We start from the raw sequence: 21,815 nt of genomic DNA, 5'->3' as shown, positions 1-21,815 counted from the left end.
AATTTAAAAGATGTCATTAAAGACTTAGTAGTTTCCAACAAACTTCTCGTCCCTCCAGGTGGTAAGAAGTGACAAGCAATAAGAAGACAAGGCGCATGGTGAGCCCTTCATGCAAGATTTCATGATTTATTTTTATTTTATTTTATTTTTTATACATTAATTTCCCTTTCCCCATTCATGTCTAGCATAGGTTTTCTACCCTAAATTTCTATATGTTTCTTATGTTTTGTTCACCTTTGTCATCAATAAAATGAGCATTCTTTTCCTTTTACATCTTGATCATTCGCAAAAATAATTAAAAAAAAATCAATTGCCGAACTGAACACAAGGTATACCAATGATTTGAGGCACCTTTGCAACCCATTCATTCCCCTTGAACCATTCATTCAATCACATTTCCATTTCATCATTATCCACTTTGAGCCTCGTCTAACGTTTGACCTTCATTTCTTCAACCCACATTCACTTAACCTTGGGATGGGAAGGTGTGCAATTTATGTAACATTCAAAAGCAAGTTAACTAAAATGATAAAAATAAAACAATGTCTAAGGGTAAAAGTTCCAATGTCTTTGATATGAACATGTATCGAATTTCGTCTCTCATTGAGTGCTTGGTATCGTGCCTGAGAAACATGAATGTTAAGTTAGTGATGGACCGCATGATCCGAGATTTCCCATATTGAATCAAAACAAAGAAAAAAAATCAAAGCAAAAAAAAATGTTGATAATAAACTGAAAAATTCAAATTTCAAAACACAATTGCATATCTTTGGGGGGCTTTTCTCGAGTCTTGAGCCCTTACCCTTTTCTTCTTTAAACCATTAGCTTAACCACATTATAACCCTTAAAATACTTTTTAAGGTGTACATAAACTTGTGTTAAGTTCGGTTAGAGCTACGTTCGCTCTGATTCCTAATTGATATGTAGGCAACCTCCGCTCACATCGAGGTGCGGCCACATTCATATGCATGATCGAGTCAAAGAATATCCAATGCTTATCCCTATCCATCTATAGCCAGACTTGGGGGCTTGAACTCACATCACTTAGCCTACCCAGCCTAAAGAGTCACCATCTCGACTCTTCTCACATTTCTTTCCATCACCATAACCTTCGCAGCAAACCTTAGTATCATATTCACACACTTCATTCACACACTCATAGCCATATCCTCCTTCCCTTAGAAACCCCGTATCATGAAATCTTGTTTCAAGACAACATTTATTAAAAGAAACATATTATATTTGCTTAGCTTCCTGACGTGAGCAATTTTCATTGTTTCACGTGTCGTATAATGTGCTTAGCAACATTTATCAAAGATATGTAATCATACAAAATCGTGCTTAGCTCCTTGACCTAAGCACCATTCACTATGCAATACTCAACAATCACATCATCTATATACGTGCTTAGCTTCCAGACCTAAGCAACGTTCATCAAGATTGTTTTACATACATTGTCAACAAAATACCGTGCTTAGCTTCACGGCCTAAGTGCATTCATTGATCGTGTCACATGATGTTATTGTCCTTAGCCTCCCGACCTTCAAACATTCATCATGCATACAATATTTTCAAGATGATCAATTCAATTTGACAAGAAGAAAATCCATGCGATTCATTTCTCTTTGCTCATCGATGGAAGTTCAAAATTTCTTCCCTTTTTCATGTCTTTTCTTTTGAGCAAGTTCAAAAACTTTTTCAAAATTTTCTCAGTGAGGAAGTTCAAAACTCCTTTCCTTTTTTCATCTTTCTTATTTTGGGGCAGTTCAAAAACTTTTTCAAAATCTTTATCGAGGAAAGTTCGAAAACTCTCACTTCATTTTTCACATCTTTCTTTTTTCGGAGAAAGTCAGTACCCTCCACTCATTATGACAAAAAATGACTCCATTTTTAAATTTTTGCTTTTGCTTTTGCCTTTTCATTTGCTTGTGACTGCACACACTCTCAAATCATACACATACACACACAATCACAAGTCATATACATGTCATGTCAATTCAAGCTAGGCCAAGTCAGTTGGTCAAGTCAATCACAGTTTGTGTGAGTCCTTTAGAAAATCCCATTTTGCGGGTCTCAGGTACAACCCATTTTTGGGGATAAGCGAACCATCAACAACCTACATTTGGGGATAAGCAAACCATTTTACAACCTACGTTCGGGGATAAGTGAACCATCTACAACCCACGTTCGGGGATAAACGAATCATCAACAACCCACGTTTGGGGATAAGCGAACCATCCATAGCCCACATTTAGGGATAAGAGAACCATCTATAGCCCACGTTTGGGGATAAGTGAACCATCTACAACCCACATTCGGGGATAAGCGAACCATCTACGGCACACGTTTGAGGATAAGCGAACCATCTACGACCCACGTTCGGGAATACTCAAGCCTTCTATGGCCGACGTTCGGGAATAATCGAACCATCATCATTTTGTAAATACTCAGTGATCATCATTCAGTAGGCTACTCAAGGCGTACGAGTCTACGTAGAAAACTACCAAACATATTTGTCATCGATACATCAGTGTTAGATACGTATTCAATGTAGGAGTTTATAAGTACGATATACGGAAAAAACATGAATCATATTCATAAGAACCTATCCCAAGATTGCATGCATAACACACAAGACACATAATCATACATTTGAACCGTGAATTCCACAAAACTAATCAGTTGGCAAATCAGGGAGAGAATAGAGCCTCAAGCGTTGCTCCTCTACTTAGCCCATGAGATTCGAACGAGCCATCCACCAATAGTAGATTGGTTAAGTAAAAGGGAAAACCACGATCACCACCTTTAATGGACTAAACCGACCACCACGAAACACCACCACCACAAACCACCATAACCGGAGCCGAGGGGAGGAGAGAGCCGTGAAAGAGAGTATGTGAGGGGTTAGGTTTCGTGTTTGCTAATTAGGATTTGATCTTACTAATCATTGAATTGCATCACCAAAACCCTAGGCACCTAGTCTATATATTATCCTATTAAATTAGACTAGGTTACAAAGTCCAAAACCTCCATACTACTTCATATGGCCGACCATCTTAGGGAATAAGGCCCATCATGGGCCTCGCCCTCTCGTGCTCGATCTAGGCCCTTTGTATGACCTTATAGGATCTATCCAATTGGGATTTGGCCTATTTTACTATTACATACTTTACAACCTAGTGATTGACAAACTGACATTAATTCGCTAAACATTTTCGATTCCTAGATTCAACCTGTTTGTAAAATATTTCCTTGACTTTTCATCTTAATACCGGCTACGAGTTCCGGGCCTCTTCACCACCTACTGGAGTGAAAATCCAGGGCCCTTCACTACTTACCCCAATTAATTTCCGGGGCCCTTTGCCACCTACGAGGTTATTTTCCGACGCCTTTACAGCGTATAACTTTCAAAGTTTAATGGCATGAACATCTGATGCTTGATGGTTTTTAGACATTTAACTTTGTTTTTCATCTTTATTATATTGTAGGATGATATGGTTGAATTAATTTAATTGTTTAAAATTTCCAACCTTAAAATCCAACAAAGAACACACACACACACCAATGGGTATTATTTATTCGTCTTCCCTTTCCTCTACCATAAAAAAAGTTTTGTTTTGCCTCTTCTATTTATCAAATTACCAAAAAGATGAAACTTTGAGAAAATGAGCCAGGGGAAGCTTTTAAGTTGTTCTTGGTTGTAGTATATTTTTTGTTTGACAGCTTGGTTATACTGTACTATGTACGATGGAGAGTAGGAGAAGAGGAGCAAACTCCTCGGTGATAGAGGGCGAATGAAATTAATTTGGGTTTATAATAAACGGTAATATAGTCTTTTGAATATTTAAAGGTTATTTTTAAAATCATTAGGTTATTTTATACTGCATTTAGGTCTTGTTCACTTCACCTTACAAAAATAATATTAAGTAAAAATAATTTCAGTTGAGCAAAAATAAGTTCAATTCGGTAAAATTAATTTCAGTTAGTAAAAATAATTTCAGTTCAGTAAAATTCAGTTTTCTTAAAGAAAAATTATAATATAACATCAGTAAAAATAATTTTATTTCAATTTCAACTCAGTAAAATTAATTTAAATTTAGTAAAAATAATTTAAGTTAAGTAAAAATAATTTTGTTTTACTAAAAATAATTTCATTTCAATAAAAATAAGGTATAAACGGAGCCTCAATACTTGCAATTTATATACTCCGTATAAAGGAAGTACATGAGAACAAAGTATAGAGTATTAGAGTATATCCAATTTTTATTTTCGGAAAGAAAGAAAAACAACCTTTCTAAAGGGAGGGAAGAAGGAAAGTAAAATACTTATAACAAGATTCCAAACACCAGGAGAGTCGTCGCACCAATCTCTCTCCTACCTTCCTCGCCTGCTGACAACCATGATCATCTCCAACACCTTCCATCTTCGCGCCGGAGGTACTGGTTCCAGAGGTCGAGGTTCTCCCATCATCATCTCTTTATCGCGCGCAATTCTAATCATTGCAACAATTGTGTTGATTACAATCTCTTCAACTGTATCTTCAAGTGCAATCTTCAGTTTAAAGTTCAGATATGCAGGAACTAATCGGTCTTTGAATTCTCTTAAACTTCATGATACTAATCGTCTTCAAATGCTTTCTAATGTTGACCTTCCTTTGGGTGGTAATGGTCGCCCTGATTCTTCTGGGTATCTTTCTAATCCTTTTCTTTTTGTTGTTCTTGTTTTTGACCTTTCGATTTCGAATTGTGCTGGGTTTTTATTTTATTTTTTATTTTTTATTGTTGTATGCTTTAATATTGATTGGGTTTTTTTTCACTTGATTAGGCATTATTTTTCTGGGGTTGTCTTAATGTTGTAAATATTGTGGTTATTTTAGCTATTTTGTATGATGGGTATTAATTTAATTGAGTATGTTCTAACTGTTATGTAATTTAAGTGATCAATAGGAGATCCAAACTTTCTATCCAGGCTGCCTTTGTATAAATGCTTGTTTTGTTAGACATTTATTGATATATTGTATCATATCGTGAACTTTTGCATCCCCAAATTCTAAGAAGCTCTAAACTCGGCGATTCAGTCGCGCTTGTGTTGGCCTTGACCCGCTCAGCTGTTAGCCCTGAAGGCCCGAACACCCTGGTTCTTGTCACTTAAGGCAAGAGTCCCTTGTCGAATAAGACCCTCATTTGTGTTGTGACATGCGCACAAGCCCCTTCTTCACTAGGCTAGCGCCCTTGCCATTGGATAAACAAGAGCGTGCTGCATGATTGTTAGATTGATTTTGTCTTGTGCTATCTTATTTGGTTTATTGGTTTCCTTTTCCTTGATTTGCAGGTTGTATTATGCAAAGATGGGTATTGGCACACCTCCAAAGAGCTTTTATATGCAAGTGGATACAGGGAGCGATATTACATGGGTGAATTGCATTGAATGTACTGAGTGTCCTAAAAGAGGCTATCATGGTGTAAGACTCATTTGCTCATGTCGTAGTCATACTATTTTTGCATAGCGTTTTTTCATTTTGTTTTTCCCTTTTTTTTTTTCCTACACATTACAGGAGTTTTGTTTTCTCATGCATTAGGACTGAATGGGTCCTTTTGTCCATGGAAGTGAGTTTGTAGATTTTAATTTATATATAATCTAATTGTTAACAACACTCCACCTTGTTTCAGTTGTTATAAAGAGTTCATAGATACTGCTAATTTGCTATGCATTTGATGAAAGCTGTCAACTTGCCATTGACATTTGGGAAATAACATCTGTTAAACCTTTTATCTTCTGGACTAGACTGTGTGTTTTGTTTTGGCCTTTGGGATGTGTTTAGTTTGTGTTATGTAACTTTCCATGCCCTTGATTTAAATTCCCTTCAAGGATGAATACATTGCTTATCCCGATCCATTCAAGAGAAAGAAAAATTTCATTATTTGCAGAAATGGTATAATGGCTGCCAATAATAATTAAAGACTTCTAACCTGTAACTTCCCTGAGTATAAAATGTTTGGGCTTTAGAGGGGTTTAGAGTGCATTAAATACAGTTGGAAGTAACATAATGTAATGGAACCGAATGTACGAGGGAATGGGTAACAATAACCATTGCTTTTATGGATCGTTTGGTATTACGGTTAATGGAATGGAAACAAATGACAGAGGAAAAAGGGACATGAGCAGGGTAAAATGATGTGTTACCATTGGGCAGGGGAGGGTAATCAGTGTGTGGTGTGAATTACCCTCAAGTAAGGGAAAATGTTAAGGCACCATTCAAACCAAACTACTTTCTATGATTAATATTTTTCTGATTCAGTTTCTAGCCAAAAAATGCATTATACTAAAGATGCTTTAATGTGCTGTTAGAAACAAAAAGGTAAAAAGAAAGAAAGAACAAGTGCGAGTCTGGTAATATTATCGAACTATTTTAATCATATCCTTGAGTGGTTGCTCCAAAAGTAAAATTATCTGTTTTGAACCTATAAAGTGGCCTGGTAGGCATACCATTTGAGCAAGAGCTGCTGATGGTATAATGATAGATTTACAAATTAACCTAATAAGACGATAGATCAGTTTGTTATAAATTGTTAGATGAAAATTTTTCAGACCAGGTATGGTGATGATAATTTGATTGCTATTAACATTATAATTGTATTAGATTTTGCTCAATTAAGTAGGTTATGGAAACAACCTCAGTCAAGAAACTTGTTATGCAATTAGGATCATCGTCTAAGCAAAACTAACTTATTGTTACTTTATAATGCTGATTTTTTCTGGCAGATAGAACTCACACTCTATGATCCAAAGGACTCTTCAACTGCTCAAAATGTCTCTTGTGATGAACCATTCTGTTTAGATGTAAATGGTGGTCCTTTTCAAGTATGCAGAGCCAATGAATCATGTTCATTTGCTGAGTTTTATGGGGATGGGAGTTCTAGCACTGGATACTTTATGGAAGATATTGTGCACTATGACCAAGTGTCAGGGGATCTCCAAACTACTACTGCAAATGGAAGTATCAGTTTCGGGTGAGATGTAAATCTATTTCTGGAAATGCAAACATGCAGTAGTTATATCTGGTTTTTACTATGCTTATAGTTTGACAATTGAAATAAAGAATTCTTTATCCTATGTTTCAAATTTGATACAGTTTTGTTTTTATTTTATTATTTTTATTTAAGCGTGACAGTTGTCTTTTATGGAGATTTCACATCAATTGCAACAATTCCCCTTTGGGAAACAATTTAAACCTGTAGAACAAATTTCCCTCAATTTCCATGCTTTTTCTCCTTTTGTATAATCTCATGGGTTGTTTTGACCACCCCATATCTCTTTTCCCTTTTCCTTAATCTTTGTGCCATACCCAATTGTAGCATGAATAAATAACGATACTAAAAGAATTATGTAGTGATGTTATGTTTGAATTGTTAACTGGAAGGACTGTTTAGGTACTACATGGGTTGGAAAACCATGATTACCATTTCATCAATTTAAGAAAGCAAGAGCTTTCTTAGTGTTGGTTTGTCCATCTTAGATTAATAGTCTAATCTCATCAAGGAATGTTACATGGGGAAATATGGTGTATAGCTCTAGGATATTTTGTTTAGATCTCTTAGCTTAGGTACTTGGACGCTTAGTTCCTTTGAATTGTGATATTTGTTTGAGGGTTCAGAAAAACTAGCTTGGATTATTGTCTGTAGGTTTTCATGACATGCCTTTCTTACTTTTGGTTTGTCCATCCCAAAATAATAGTCTAATCCCATCGAAATATGGTGTATAGTTCTAGGATAGTTTTTTTATGTTATTTTAAAAAAATTGTATCTTGTAAGTGAAAGGCATGAGGAAATTCATTTAGTTCATTGTATATGGAAACCAAACTGCAATTTAGGAGACGTGAAACACAGTATTGCCAAATTTTCTTCATTATTAGTCATTACCTCTAGTAGTACTTGCATATATTTTAAAGGATATTTTTTAAGGTAAATGCTATATGCATCCCTAAGAGTTGTATATAAGCAATAAATACACTTTCTAAAATTGTACAAATTTAGGAATTCATGACAAAAACATGCGTAGATCAGTGTAATTAATGCTTATTTTTTCTAGAAACTTGCGTAGATCTACATTGATTTACACATGTTTTTGTCATGGATTCCTAAATTTACACACTATTTTAGGAAGTGTAATTAATGCTTATATTAGCATTACCCTTATTTTAATATAACATTATAGACAGTAAATTATTGTCTCATTAGTGGTATTATGAGAGCAATTCAACATGCTTCATAATCCGGAGAATCTCTTCATTTTTGGATTTTTCAATTTTCTTTAGTGATCAATCATGGATATGACATGTATATGGTCAGTTTTATCTGTTTACCTATTGTTCTGTGACTCTTTTCTCTTTTATGATCAGATGAGAGCTTGCATCTTATAACCAAGAAAGCCTGCATGCATCTTGTTAATAAGGTGGTTCACAGTGTATATGATTCGTCTCTCAACAGGTGTAGCGCTGGACAATATGTGGACCGAGGTTCACCTAATGCTGATGAAGCCCTTGATGGTATTCTTGGATTTGGCAAGTCAAATTCATCTGTAATTGGACAACTAGCTTCATCAGGACAAGTGAAAAAGATGTTTGCCCATTGTCTAGATGGTGTAAATGGTGGGGGCATCTTTGCTATTGGAACTGTTGTGAAGCCGAGGGTTAACACAACTCCATTGATGCAAAATGAGTATGTAGTTCTTCTACCTAAATTTAGATGACTTAAAGATGTTGAACCTAGGATTTTCACATCATTTCAAGCTTTCTTGGCTTTAAATCTGTTAATTTGACATTTCATGCTCTTAGATTTCTGGCTCTCTGTAGTGGTTGCACTCTCTATTTTCTTATTTTTGTATGAAAGTGTGTATGGTACAAGCAGGTTAAAAAATATGCATCATTACGTATGTGAGTGATTTTGTAGACCAATGCCACTTGCAAGTTTCAATTGTCTATAAGGTTATGTTGTATTGTTGCCTGAACACACTTTAGATATTGGTTAGGTTATTAAAATTGAACATGGTGTGAGAATGCTAAAGTTTTTGATAGAAGATACTTGCTAATAAACAAACTGCTAGGTTTGTAGTTTATAGTGAAAGCTATGGTTAGTTTAGGATATCATAATATTAGTATATTTAGATCCTTCATGCTCACCTGCTACTAAGGTATGTGCGCAAAAAAAAAAAAGGGGGGGGGGGGTGTTGGATCAATCTTTCAAGTATGAAGACAAAGAGTTAGAATTTTTACCTAGGGCTGGAAAGATTAAACATTTACTTTTTCAGTGTGTTGGTTCTGCCGTCATGTTCAAATGGTTTTTGTTCTCCATGACTGCAAGGGGAGATATTGGTTGGTGGGTATCACTAGGAATTAATTTTATTGATTAGACCCCAGGAGTGTTTGAACTACTATTGTGTAGGTTTTGGAAATCATAAGAGTTTCTTAAAAAATTCATATTATGGTTATAATCATCATTTAACTGGGGTTTAGTGATAACTATTACAATGAAACTGTAACAGGAAAGTATATAATCTGTTAAAAGCTGGTAAAAGATAATGTGGCCTGTGAATGCCTCTCATGTGCTCCAAACCTCCCTATCAGAGGTGTACAAATAATGATAGATTGGCGTGAATGATTTAGGCAGTCTGGTCAATTTTAATACTAGGAAATTTTTGATAACAATGGAGAGAAAGTAGCATATAGGAGTGTCAAGAGGTGTAGAAGTTACAAAAGAATAGTCTGCAGGGAAAGCATTATTGGTAGACAACTAGCAGTTTCTGATATTGTTATAGGCCTATCGAGAGAAAAAGGCTTTACGAATGAAGCTAAAGGCTCGACCTCATATTGGCTGTTCCAAAGTTTATTAAAACTATCAAGGACTCTGAACCATGCCTAATCATCATACTAGAAAAGCTCCTGGCTCTAGAAAAGCTGTAAGACTGTCCACGTCTCTATCAAGTATCAACACTTCTGAATATCTCTTTTCTAGCGTCACAAGGCCCAAACCAAGGCTTAAAGATTCTCATTTACTTTAAATGAGGTTTGAAAAGGTGGCTTTAAGCTGCTATCATCAACTCACTTACCTACTGGCTATAGCACCCTAGATTAATTTTGTTTTTTATACATTACCTAAGGTGCATCAACAGATCCTATCATATGCTTTCTCAACCTTGAACTTAAAGCCAAACTAAATGAACTACGTATTTGTTATGTTTTCAAGAAGTCTCAACCAACTAATGTTTGGCTAAGTATAGAAGCATACTTGTTACTTTATACACTGTCACTTATTCAGAACAGTTGATCTGAGAGAGTTCTATTATTGATATGATCCTTTGGTTTCCAATATTATGTTTTGAAATATTGGAATAAAGGAAGTCATCAATCTCTTTTTTATTGTTGTTGGAACTTTGATTTAGCTCTTTTGCTGTTCAGCGCCTCAGCCGTTGGTAGTTTGTGTTGATAAATATTATGACTCATTAGCCACACAGTTTTTTCTTACAGCATTCTTTGCCTAGATATCTAAGCTTGGAGGTGAAATCGCTAAAGTGCCATAAGCAAGCCATGCAGTTTTGTTAAGATTCTGGAATGGCCAAGATTTTTCATGGCAGGCCCTTTTTAATTTATTTTATTTGTAGCCAGACTGCTATCTGTGATCAGACCATAATCTATTTGTTGCTTTAGCAATTCCAGTGTAAAGTTTGAGGAGCAGCAATTAGGGGTTGTAAGGTTTCATTTAGGAAAGAGAGAGAGACCTTAAAAGTGTCAACAAGTGGCATCTTCAATGTAATGGATAGTGTCGTTGTCCTATTCCATCAAAATAGTTAACATAAGTAATGAATTGTCACAAGCTATAGGAGCTCAGCAAGTGGCATATTCAACTGATTGGCCATTCTTTCAGAAGTTTATGTGACAAATAAAAAAAAAAGGATGAAAGGGTTGTATGGATGTACTTTGAATATGGCTGTGGTGGCTTTTGATAGTATGCCGCAAAAGAAAAAAAAAAGAAGCAGCTGTGGGTCATGCTTCAACTTAGGTTGTGAGCATAATGTACTCCGTATTTCTCATTCCCTCCTTTGTTCCTGGTTCAGACTGATTATTTATTTATTTATGTTATTACGCATCCCAATAAAAAGATTTCTCAGTAGCATCCCCTGCCTGCTGGATCTTTAGATGCTGCATTATAAGATGTTTTTCTTAATTACTACCTGCCTGCTGGATCTTTAGATGCTGCATTATAAGATGTTTTTCTTAATTACTACTATAAAGTGCTTGCTAAAGCATTTGCATTTTGTTGGCATTGCATTACTTTGTTGGTTCTTGCTATCTACTCTTTAATAAGATTAGATGAATACTCGATATCCTCTATTTGAGCAAAACATAATTACTGATAAAACTGAAGTAATTATCAAATGCGGTGCATTGACCATAGGGCGGGAATGTGGGTCTTTAGTTCTAATTGGCAGATTCCGGTGTAAAAATATTTCATGCTCATATGTAATTGTTAATGCCGGTGTGTTGTGTATTTTTCGTGTGTGTGTATTTTGGGGGTGTGTGGTGAGGAATATGTCTTGACTATCCATTTTGTTTCGTTATGGTCACTGTATTATGTCTCTAATCTTTTATGCAGATTCAGAGCTAATAGTAGTTTCTTACAAACATTTTCAGGCCACACTACAATGTGAACATGACTGGGGTAAAAGTTGGAAATTATACTTTGAATCTTCCATTGAATTTATATGAGTTAGGAGGCAAGAAAGGAGCCATAATTGATATTGGTACTACCCTTGCTTATCTTCCTGAGATTATTTACGAGCCACTTGTTATTCAGGTATTTATTGGCTTGCTCCTGTGAATTCATGTTATGCATTGGTGTTGAATGTTCATATATTTGAGAATGCTACAGATACTCTCGCGACAACCTAACGTGAAATTAGTTACTGTCCAAGACCTTTATACATGCTTCAAGTATTCTGAAAGGTATAATTTTTCTGATCAGATCATTTTAATGCTCTCTTCTTTTTTTCTTTTTCTTTTTCTTTTTTTTTTTTTTTTGCATGGGTGCTGATACCAATGTATAAAAAAGCTCATAGCGCACTAAAACAATAGACGTATTGTTACACCAAGTGCGCCTCATTTAAGTACGGAACACTATATAAACATTTAAAATTTATGATTGATGTGCACTTCAGATATGCCTCTGTATTTGGGGTACCTCACGCACCTTAGGTGCTCCTATATTAGAGCAAAAGAAGCTCTCTATCGTAATACGCCTCAGTGTGCCTCTTGCGCTTCTGGTGTACAACGCGCCTTGCCTAGAGTAAGACAAGTGTTCTGCCCCAATCGCCAAGTACAATGCGCCTTAGGCACTCTCTTTTACACACTTACTGATGTCACTTATGGTAGTAGTGAAATGGGTCGCTGTTTGTGAGAGGCAGTTCCCCTTCAGGCTGTTTGAGTGTTGTGCTGCAGCTGAAGGTAGTCTGTAGATTACTTTTGTAGTCAAGATTGTTTTGCTTTCTTTGTGAAAGATGCTTTTAGAGTGTATGAGGGTTTACAAAACTTTTTGGGTTAGCCACGAGGAAGGTATATATAGAGTGTTTGCTAACTAGTGAAAAACATGAGTTAACAGTGATGAGCATAAGATGTGAAGGGATAAAATTTGATCCTATAGCTTGTTCAAATTATTAGTCGAGAAAGATGATAATATAATGAAGCTTGTCATATCTTCTGATAGAGCTATTCTTACTATGTTGAATATCTTGATTAATTGTGAATATTTAGCTTTTTATAATCCCTGCCTCTGGAGAGTGAGTGGTTTGGTGGACGGTGGACCAAGAGTTCTGTATAACATATAATATACTTCCTCTATCTCATACAAGGGAATAATTGCTTTACCTGCTATATTAATTGTGTGATGCAAGAAGTTAAGCCAATTTCAATCGCATTTTGGGAGAACTCAAAATGTAATTTTACCTACTTTATGGAACAGAGTATTACCTTTCTGTGTCCTGGGTCTACTGAACAGAATGATTTGTCAGAGAATATGTTTGAGGTCTAAGTCATCCTTACTGTGTTTTTAGAAACTTGTTCAACTTGAGATACACTTTCATTTCTTAAGCCAACATCATATGATTTTGCAAGGAATCAACTGCAATGGTAATACTGTCACTTTTGACTTTTTGGTGGGGGGAGGGGTAATCGGAGGAAGAATATTGATATGCAATTTAAATACCTTTGACGGCTCTCTAATGCACTTTTTTTCTTGGTTTCTCCAGTGTTGATGATGGATTTCCACCTGTTACATTTTATTTTGGCGGTGAGCTCACGATGACAGTTTACCCCAATCAGTATTTTTTTCCGGTTGTAAGTATTTTCTTAAGCCATCGTTTATTGATAATCAATTCAATGCTACTCTTGAAGTGTGAATTTTTTTTCCTCATTTGATTTGTTAAATGTTTGCTTTTGTGCTACACTATGCTCACTTCTGAATTCTGTAGCTACTTATTCCAACTAAATTATTTATCGATCTTGATTTTTGTGCTATGTATGCTGCTTTGGAAATTAAAATATATGCCTTTAGTAAAGTATGTTATTCAGACTCTATTTTTCCTTAAGGACTCTGTCCATTACTTAGCACTCCAATAATTTGGACTAAATATGCAAAATTAAGATGTCTGAGTTTGACTTGTCAACATGTAGACATGTCTAACATGAGTACTTGAGTCTCAAAAGTCTGGGTAACATAGCTGGTAACTAGCCATGTTTTTTTCTGGTAGTGTAATTTTCTCTTGATGATGACTTGATTTCTAGATTTCTGTTGCCTGTTCCCAAAGACCTCCTAAGCCTTTTTATTTATTATTCCAAGTTGATTGTAGAAATTATTTTGTTTTTACACCATTGACAATATTAGTGTTCTTGTTTGTCACTGTACCATGCCTTTTGCCTTTTGTACAGCAACTTTGCTGGCTTTTGGCTGTCTTGACTCTTGAGATCTCATAAAAGTTATAAATCTTCTCTCCAGTTCGTTATAGTAAGATAAATTAGACCACACTTCATATTTTTACGTTTCAACTGGAGTTATGCACACGCATATGGAATTGCACCTCGATGATGGTCATTGCTAAATGGACTAATGATTTTTTGAAAACTGTAGAGCACTTCTGACTAAACTTTTTTGGCTTTGTTCTCCACTGGAGTGTGAAAACTTAAATCTATAGCCAGCAGGATATGTTAAGGGATACAATAATTTGAGATGTAGAAGTCAAGTTTCTGAAAGGATATATTTTTTCGAAATATGGGTAAATTAAATTAACAAAAATAGTTCAGCAAAGTGGGATCAGCCGTGGCAGAAACAATCTTATGTATAGTTTCACCGTCTTCCCAGAAATGTAGTGAAGAGGAGATATGAAAAATCATATATGAGGGAAAAAAGAAGAATTGCAGTCCATTTGATGGCATATTGTACTCCAAGCTTTAAGGGTTGTTCGGGTCCACTTTTGTGATGATAAAAAAAAAATAATTAAATGTAGTAGTCTAGTTTCCATTGTTTCCAGTTTGGTTGTTATTATTCATTTTCCTGGGGCATTGTGCAACCCATAGTTTAAATGGACAGCTAAACTATGTAAATTAATAAAATGTGATTATTAAAACAAAAAAAAAAAAGAAAAAAAAAGGGGAAATCACTGATGCAAAGCTATTGTTTATCCAAATTCCAAGTCTTAAGCTTCTCTGTCATCCTTATATTAACAATAGTCGGTCTGTGTGGTCTTGATAAGTAGTCTCTCAGTTGGATCTTATTTCTCTACTTTATTGCTCTTTTTTTCCCCCTCTTTTTTAATAAATTGTGGCCTTGTTGTCATGCCTTATGTGACTTTCAGTTGAATTTATTTCAGCGCTGGACATGTGAGATTGGAGAATTAATCAAAGTTTAGGGCTGTAATTGGAGGCTGAACAACTAATCTATATGCATAAAGTTACTTCCTTTTTTTCCCCGCGGGGGGGGGGGGGGGGAGAGAGATAAAGTTCCTCTTGGGATAATATTATGATATTATACTACCTAAATTTTTTTTGTCCGCCTCACTACTGTAGATATGTAGTTTAAGAAAAACTTAATGAAAAGATGATTTAGTGTAAGATAATAAAGTAAGAGAGTGTAAAAAGATGGGTGGGTGTAAAAAAACTAGTAATGGAGAGACTATGGAAAGTTGTTAATTTATTGGGGTAAGATGGAAAATGGAGCATGCAAAATATGAAATAATATCAAGTGAGTAGAACAACAAATAATAAGACAAACTTTAATGGAAAGTAAGTAGATAGAGAAAAATAGAGGTAGTAATTAAGTTCTTGAAGTACTCCGTATGCTTTTAACTACCCCCCTCCTCTTTTGTGGTCTTATATTTGGTATTCCCCAATATCAATCATTATCTTCCTTACAATGCTATATAACATCTGCATTGTGTAAGATATAGTCTTGTGAGGGAACTAGTGAGAAATTGATGTTAAAGCTTGTTGACAAAAATCTATTTGAAATGTCATGTTGTCATAAAGTTTATTGCTTGATGTGTTTCAAATAGTTTCTTTCCTTTGACTTTCATGCTTGCAATCTTATTTTTTACCATTAATATATATTTTTTAAATAATGATTAATAATTACATTTTTAAAATTTGATATTAATCATAATGCATTTTACATAATCACATTTGTTACTTATATACCTTCTCTGTTCCATATAATTGTCATAAGTTTTTTTTTTTTTTTTTTTTTTTTACGTGAATAATTGTTGCTATTTATATAACGGAGTATGTTCTAACTTTCACCACATTTTTTTTTAGTTTTAAATAAAAGTCTACGTAATTTAAATTTTTGTTTTTTAGATATCAATGATCAAAGTTGTTCATGGCATACGTAAACATCAAATTGTTGCAAATTATATGAAACAGAGGAAGTATTAGCATAAAAAATAAGGTCAAAATTTGCTCATGAATAGTGCAAAAGTCATAGTGTTGTTTTGACTGATAGTTATCTGTTTTGTGTGAAGTTATATCTTCATCATTAACTGTTTTTATTTTCCACAAAATTTTGTAGGATGATTTTTGGTGTATTGGTTGGCAAAATAGCGGAAGGTTGTCAAGGGACAAGAAGAATCTCACTCTTTTAGGAGGTACAGATAAATACTTGTGTTGGTCTGGAAATACTATCTGTGCAGCTTAAGAGGTTTTCTACTTTCATTTATTGATTATATTCAGTTAAGAACTTAAGATGGACTCTGGGTCATGCTCTTGTAGTTGGCTTCATAGGAAAGAATTGCTATATTTCAGTAACAACTCAATTTTTTTTTTTTTTTTGGTATACATTTGAAGTTTTACATATATGCACTTTTCTAGTGAGAGCAACTCATTTATACTTACTGATTTGATAAATTCCTCTATACTCCATCCATTTGTCCTAACTTTTATAATTTTGGGCTTATTACAAAGTACTTTTTCCTCTTCTGCATGGTCAAAAAACCACGACTATTCTTGTGATTTCTTTGAACTTCTCAGAATAATGTCAACATGCTGTCTCCAAAAAAAAAAAAAAAAAAAAAAAAAAACAGAAGACATAAAAGAAAAGAAAAGAGTAGTGTCAAATCTAGTTTTTTGATTGGACGATGTATATCCATTCTTTAATTTGAAGTATATACTACCTTTTGCCTATCTGGAAACATTTTCTTATAAATTACGGTAGTCTTTTTGGCTTTATCTACCACAGATTTCTGAAAATGTTGTAATTATTATATTTTTTCTTTAGCCTGCTAGTTTGAAATCTTTCTAATATAATTTTTTTTGTTATAAAAAAAAAAATTAGAAACAGCTTTCCTTTTCAATTGTACACTCATGCTCAGAGGATTTGGTGCAAGTGGCTTCAGTTTTAGATATGTGTGTGTGTGGTGACACAGTAGTCGAAGGCTATGAAAAGGAATAAGATACAGTAGCATAGATTTTATAATAATTTTTTAGTTTGTACATTTTTATTTTAGAATTTTTTTGACTTTTTCCTTTTCTCACTGTTGATACATGCTTTCTTTTCCCCCTTTTTCCACACTTGCAGATCTAATGCTTTCAAACAAGCTGGTTGTATATGATCTGGAGAACATGGTGATTGGATGGACAGACTATAACTGTGAGTATGATGACATATCATCCTTACCAATTCTTGATATTACTCACAGAGTTTATTGTCAGTGTCCAAATGCATGAGGGTAGCATTTCAGAATTATCTTCATAATTGATTTGAATGTCACGACTAGAGTAAATTGATGTGTGCTGCTCTTGCTTGCTTTAAAAGCTTTTCTTTTCCTTGTTTTTTCAATTTGGAGATGGTACATTGTGTCTTCTGCCCATTCTTAGGTTGAACTGTATCATTAACAGTTTGTTTGGATAGGCATATAGGAAGGAAATTGAGGGCCTGAGGGGTTGGAAGTTAAAGGAAGAGAAAAGAAAGTGAGGAGAGCAAAAAAAAAAAAAAAAAAAAAAAAAAACTATGTTTGGACTTTGGATACAAAGAGCATGAGGCAATTTAAGGGGAGGGAACATCGAATGAGTTTATTTTTCTTTCCATTTTGCTCCTGCTAATTCACACACAGTCAATGGGAAAAGTAGCCATTGTAAATTTGTGATAGAGCTTGAATGAACTGATCAATTTTACTTAGCACTCTAAATTCATCAATTGCTTGAATTTTTTTTTTTTCCTCCCTTCCATTTTTCCCCTGCCAATTCATGCACACCGTCTATGGTAGTCATTGAAATAGAGCTCGACATAGCTGACAAACAGCTTTAGCACTTTTAATGTCTTCAATGCCTTCAAATCTCCTTCCACCCCTCCAATTTCTTGCCATCGGTGATCGTTACAGATGTGAAGGCACCGACCTTTATCACCTCTGAGCACTTTCCAATGTATGGGTGATTGTGATTATTTCATTTAAGATTCCACCTACCTTAGTCGTTCTTGATGTTGGCATCGTGATTTTTTTTCATCAAAGATGAAATTAGAATCCTTATTTTAAATTGAGGAAAATAGTTTGGTATTTTCAGTTGTAGAGCAGAGGAGAGTTGAAGTGGCAGAGCATTTGCAAAAAGACGAAAAATGAGCGGACAAAATAGTGATGGACTGGAATGTGGGAAATGGCTGTAACTCTGTGTTTGGATAACAATAGTGAAGGGAAAAGGAGGGAAAGAAAAAAGAGGGAAGGGGAAGGGAGGTGAGGGTAGGGTAGGGTTGGCAATCCCTAACCGACCCGATAACTCGAACGAACCCGACCCAAAGTTACTGAGAGAAACCCGAACTGATCCGAACCCGAATAACCCGAATTCGACCCGATTTGACCAAAAATTCATATTTCGTAATAATATTAAGTTTTACACTATTTTTGATTGTTTCTAAGCATAACCCGAAATCAACCCGAAATCTGACCTGAACCCGACCCACTTACCCGAATTGCCACCCCTAGGGTAGGGACAAGGTGACCTTCCATTTTCTTTCCAATTCTCTCCAACAATTTGGTTTGTTAAAAGGGTAAGGAAAATGGATCCTCCCAATTCCCTCCCCTTCCCTCCTTGCATGAGGTATCCAAAAAAAGTATGGTGCATGCTTTCTTTTCTCTTCTTTTCCTTTCCCTCCATTCCTCTTTATCTAAACATAGTGTAAAGGAACATTAGAAATAATAAGGGCAAAAAAAAAAAAAGTTCCGTCATTATTGTTTGGCCTAATTTCAATTCATTCCATTTTTGGAGGGATATGTTTCTTAAAAAAATTAAGGTTTATAAATTCTCTACAACAAAGGAGAATGCATTCCTGCCCCTCCAAATATATCTATCCAAACAAGCTGTAGGTGTTAATTTTTTTTATTTTTTTTCTTGTATGTATGCATTTATCCAGGCAACTTTTAATCTGTTCTTTAAAAAAAAAAAAAACAAAAACAAAACAAAACTCCAGCATGAAGCTCTTCTCCTAGCATTAACTGGTGGAGATAATAGTCTTAATCTTTTCTTATGGCTATGTCTTTTCTACCATCTAATATATATGGAGTACACCCTTCACAATTGTAGTCAGTCAGTATTTTATTCCTGCAGGTGGCTATTGAATTATGGGTCTATTAGAAAACAGAAACTATTTATTTCACTTAAATAATTCATATATAGATTATAGATACATAAAACTGCACTATTGTTAAGGGCGTATATGCACTTCTGAGTTAATCAGTATGCTGAGTTTTTATCTCAGCTATGAGAACTCCATGTGTCTTAGACTTTTCATCTTCTTGATCAGCCAATGTTTCAAGTTCTTTGCGGTCTTGTGTAAATAGTCATATTGCAGAAGTAGATCTCAATCTTCGCCTGAAAACCATCAAATAAGATTTACTTTAGAAATAGTTTAGCCCTTTGGATGAAAGATATATTTTTGATTTGCTTGAACATTTCCTACCTAGTTCCTAAAAGTACACAGTGAAGACTTTTAGTTTACTACCTTAAAATTACAGTTGTAAACTTGTCAAACTGGTTATCAGAAACCTTGCATTAAGGTGGTTATTGGAGTCTAATGGGTTTATACTTGATGTCGCAGGCTCTACAAACATTCAGGTCAAGGATGAGCAAACGGGAACAGTTCATCTTGTAGGTCCCCATTTTATATCCTCTGCTCCCATTGTAGATATACAAACACCCTTAATTGTGCTGTGTATAAGCTTAGCTCTTCTATTTGCATCGTCATTAGTCTGAGCTGCTGATGTTGATAAACTGCATATAATATGACACAACATGAGCAGTTTCAGAAAGTTAATACAGATTACAGATATAGGAACTCGGTATAAAAATTCCTATGTAAATATTCCTAGTACTGATGCAAACCATTTTTGCACAAAAAGAATGCAAATCATATTTGCACCAAAAGAGTGCATATTGTAGCCTTCGTCCATTATGCAAATCATAATTTTCACCTCTTAGTTGTATGCGTACTTTTATTAACTTCCTATTTTCTTGTGCCTCTTGCTTGAAAGACGAGCAAATTGTTCTTTTGTCAACTAATTATTCTAGCTTGGCTAGAATTTATTTAATTACTTCCAAAGTATGGAGTAGGGGTGCTAATTGAGTTGAGCAACTCGTGAGCAACTCGTACTCAACTCGGTCAAAACTCGACTCGAATTCGACTCGACTCGAGATGTTAACGAACACGAGTTGAGCAAGCTTAAACTCGACTCGATAAGCTTCTGAGCAACTCGATAATATATTATTAATATAAAATTTACAAACAAAGTTAGTATGTTTAAGCAAATTTGACACTTATTAAGTCTTAATTTATATCATAAGAAAAGAAAGAGTAAATCTTTAATAATATCTGTATATAATAAGGAAAACAAAATAAATTGAACAAAAAATAAATAAAGACATAATAATAGAAGGACAAAAATTTTAACGAGCAGATCGTGAGCTACTCGACTCGATTCGAAACTTTAACGAGCACGAGTTGAGCAGGTTTTATTTGCTTGAAACTTTAGCGAGCACGAGTTGAGTACATGTAAAAAGTTTTCGAGTTGAGTCAAGCACCCTTCAGCTCGTGATTGACTCGCTCGATAAGCACCCCTAGTATGGAGGTTTGTTTTTATGTTAAACTAACAAGTAAAATTGAAATAAATTAATTTAATTATACTGAATTATTTACACTATTACATCTCTATACTAATGAAGCCATATTTTGGAATATTTTATTTTATTTATTTACTTATTTTTTTTGGAAAGGGACTGATTTTTCATGAAATTGAACTTTCTAGGAAATTCTAAAAATTATTTGGTAAACTAAGGGCAGTGGAAATTTTCTGGGAAGTTTCATTTACCTAGGTCCCCCTAGGAAATTAACTTCCCCCATTTTGTGGGAAATGGAAATTCATGGGAACTTCTACTTCCCATGAATTTGTTAACCAAACAACTTCAAAAAAATTTAATTCCTAGGATTTTCAAATTCCCATGTTTTTCTTTGGCAACTAAACAACCCCTTAATGTATTGTAGATTTACCATTTACATGACAAGGAAAATAAATAAATTAATGTAAGTTGGAATTTGCCATAACTTCTGCATGGAAAAGAGTTATGATTAAAATTATAGCTCAACAAAGTGGGAATTGAAGTTAAATAATCATTTTAACCACTTTTTACAACCTTTCAAAATCTATGCATTTTATGAAGATTGTTATTCTTCCAACAAAAAAAAAATAATCATGTTTTGACTTTTTTTTTTTTCTTTTTTTAAGGGTAAATTACAAGGAGAGTCCCATCCTATCACGGGAACGGGGGACTGTGACTCTGTGCGGAATCGAACCTCCATCACATGGAGGGAGAAAGAGGGACTACTATTCTTCATGACTCCATCCATTCATTCCTAAAAAGAAAATAGTGTATTAGTACGAGTACATGGCTACATTCTAGTTTTATGAGACTGGAAAAAAATAAAAGTTGTTAGTAAAAAAAAATAAAAAAAATTTGAAAACACCATTAAATTTTTATGATAAAACCATAAGAAAAATAGTTTATAATACCCCACCTTTTGTTTTTTGGTCAAAGTTCATCATTGGAAAGGTGCTGGAATTATAGTTTGTGTCTGCTCCCCATGTGACGAGCAGCAGTACCATTAGTGTTTTTCTTTTTTTTTTTTTTTTTTTAAAAACATTTAGTTTTTATTTAATTTTTTTTGATATTCTGGAGAGTAACATGTTACTCCATCCGTTTTTAAATACTTATTCAACTTTTCGTTTGACGTCGTTGT

At 34.5% G+C, this 21,815-nt stretch overlaps 1 protein-coding gene across 1 annotated transcript; it reads left to right on the top strand.

The window, feature by feature from the left end:
• The first annotated feature begins 4,269 nt into the window (after positions 1–4,269).
• LOC110700067 (aspartic proteinase-like protein 2) lies at positions 4,270–20,023 on the top strand. The gene is made up of 10 exons (XM_021877567.1): positions 4,270–4,686; positions 5,332–5,461; positions 6,763–7,010; positions 8,487–8,717; positions 11,687–11,849; positions 11,925–11,998; positions 13,297–13,384; positions 16,107–16,182; positions 17,112–17,183; positions 19,623–20,023. Exons 1-10 carry the CDS (start codon positions 4,400–4,402, stop codon positions 19,775–19,777), a joined length of 1,524 nt encoding a protein of 507 aa, XP_021733259.1. The 5' UTR covers positions 4,270–4,399; the 3' UTR covers positions 19,778–20,023.
• Positions 20,024–21,815: the final 1,792 nt, after the last annotated feature.

The sequence above is a fragment of the Chenopodium quinoa genome, unplaced genomic scaffold (assembly GCF_001683475.1).
Source record: "Chenopodium quinoa cultivar QQ74 unplaced genomic scaffold, ASM168347v1, whole genome shotgun sequence".
In the NCBI taxonomy this organism is placed as follows: domain Eukaryota; kingdom Viridiplantae; phylum Streptophyta; class Magnoliopsida; order Caryophyllales; family Amaranthaceae; genus Chenopodium; species Chenopodium quinoa.
Note: the sequence above shows the minus strand (reverse complement) of the source record. Positions and strands in the feature narration are given on the sequence as shown.

Excerpts from the sequence above, each read along its gene's own strand:
- LOC110700067 (XM_021877567.1), top strand. The coding sequence starts at position 4,400 with ATGATCATCTCCAACACCTTCCATCTTCGCGCCGGAGGTACTGGTTCC. Across the intron at positions 11,850-11,924 it reads ACGAGCCACTTGTTATTCAG|ATACTCTCGCGACAACCTAA; the intron begins GTATTTATTGGC and ends AGAATGCTACAG. Across the intron at positions 13,385-16,106 it reads ATCAGTATTTTTTTCCGGTT|GATGATTTTTGGTGTATTGG; the intron begins GTAAGTATTTTC and ends AAAATTTTGTAG.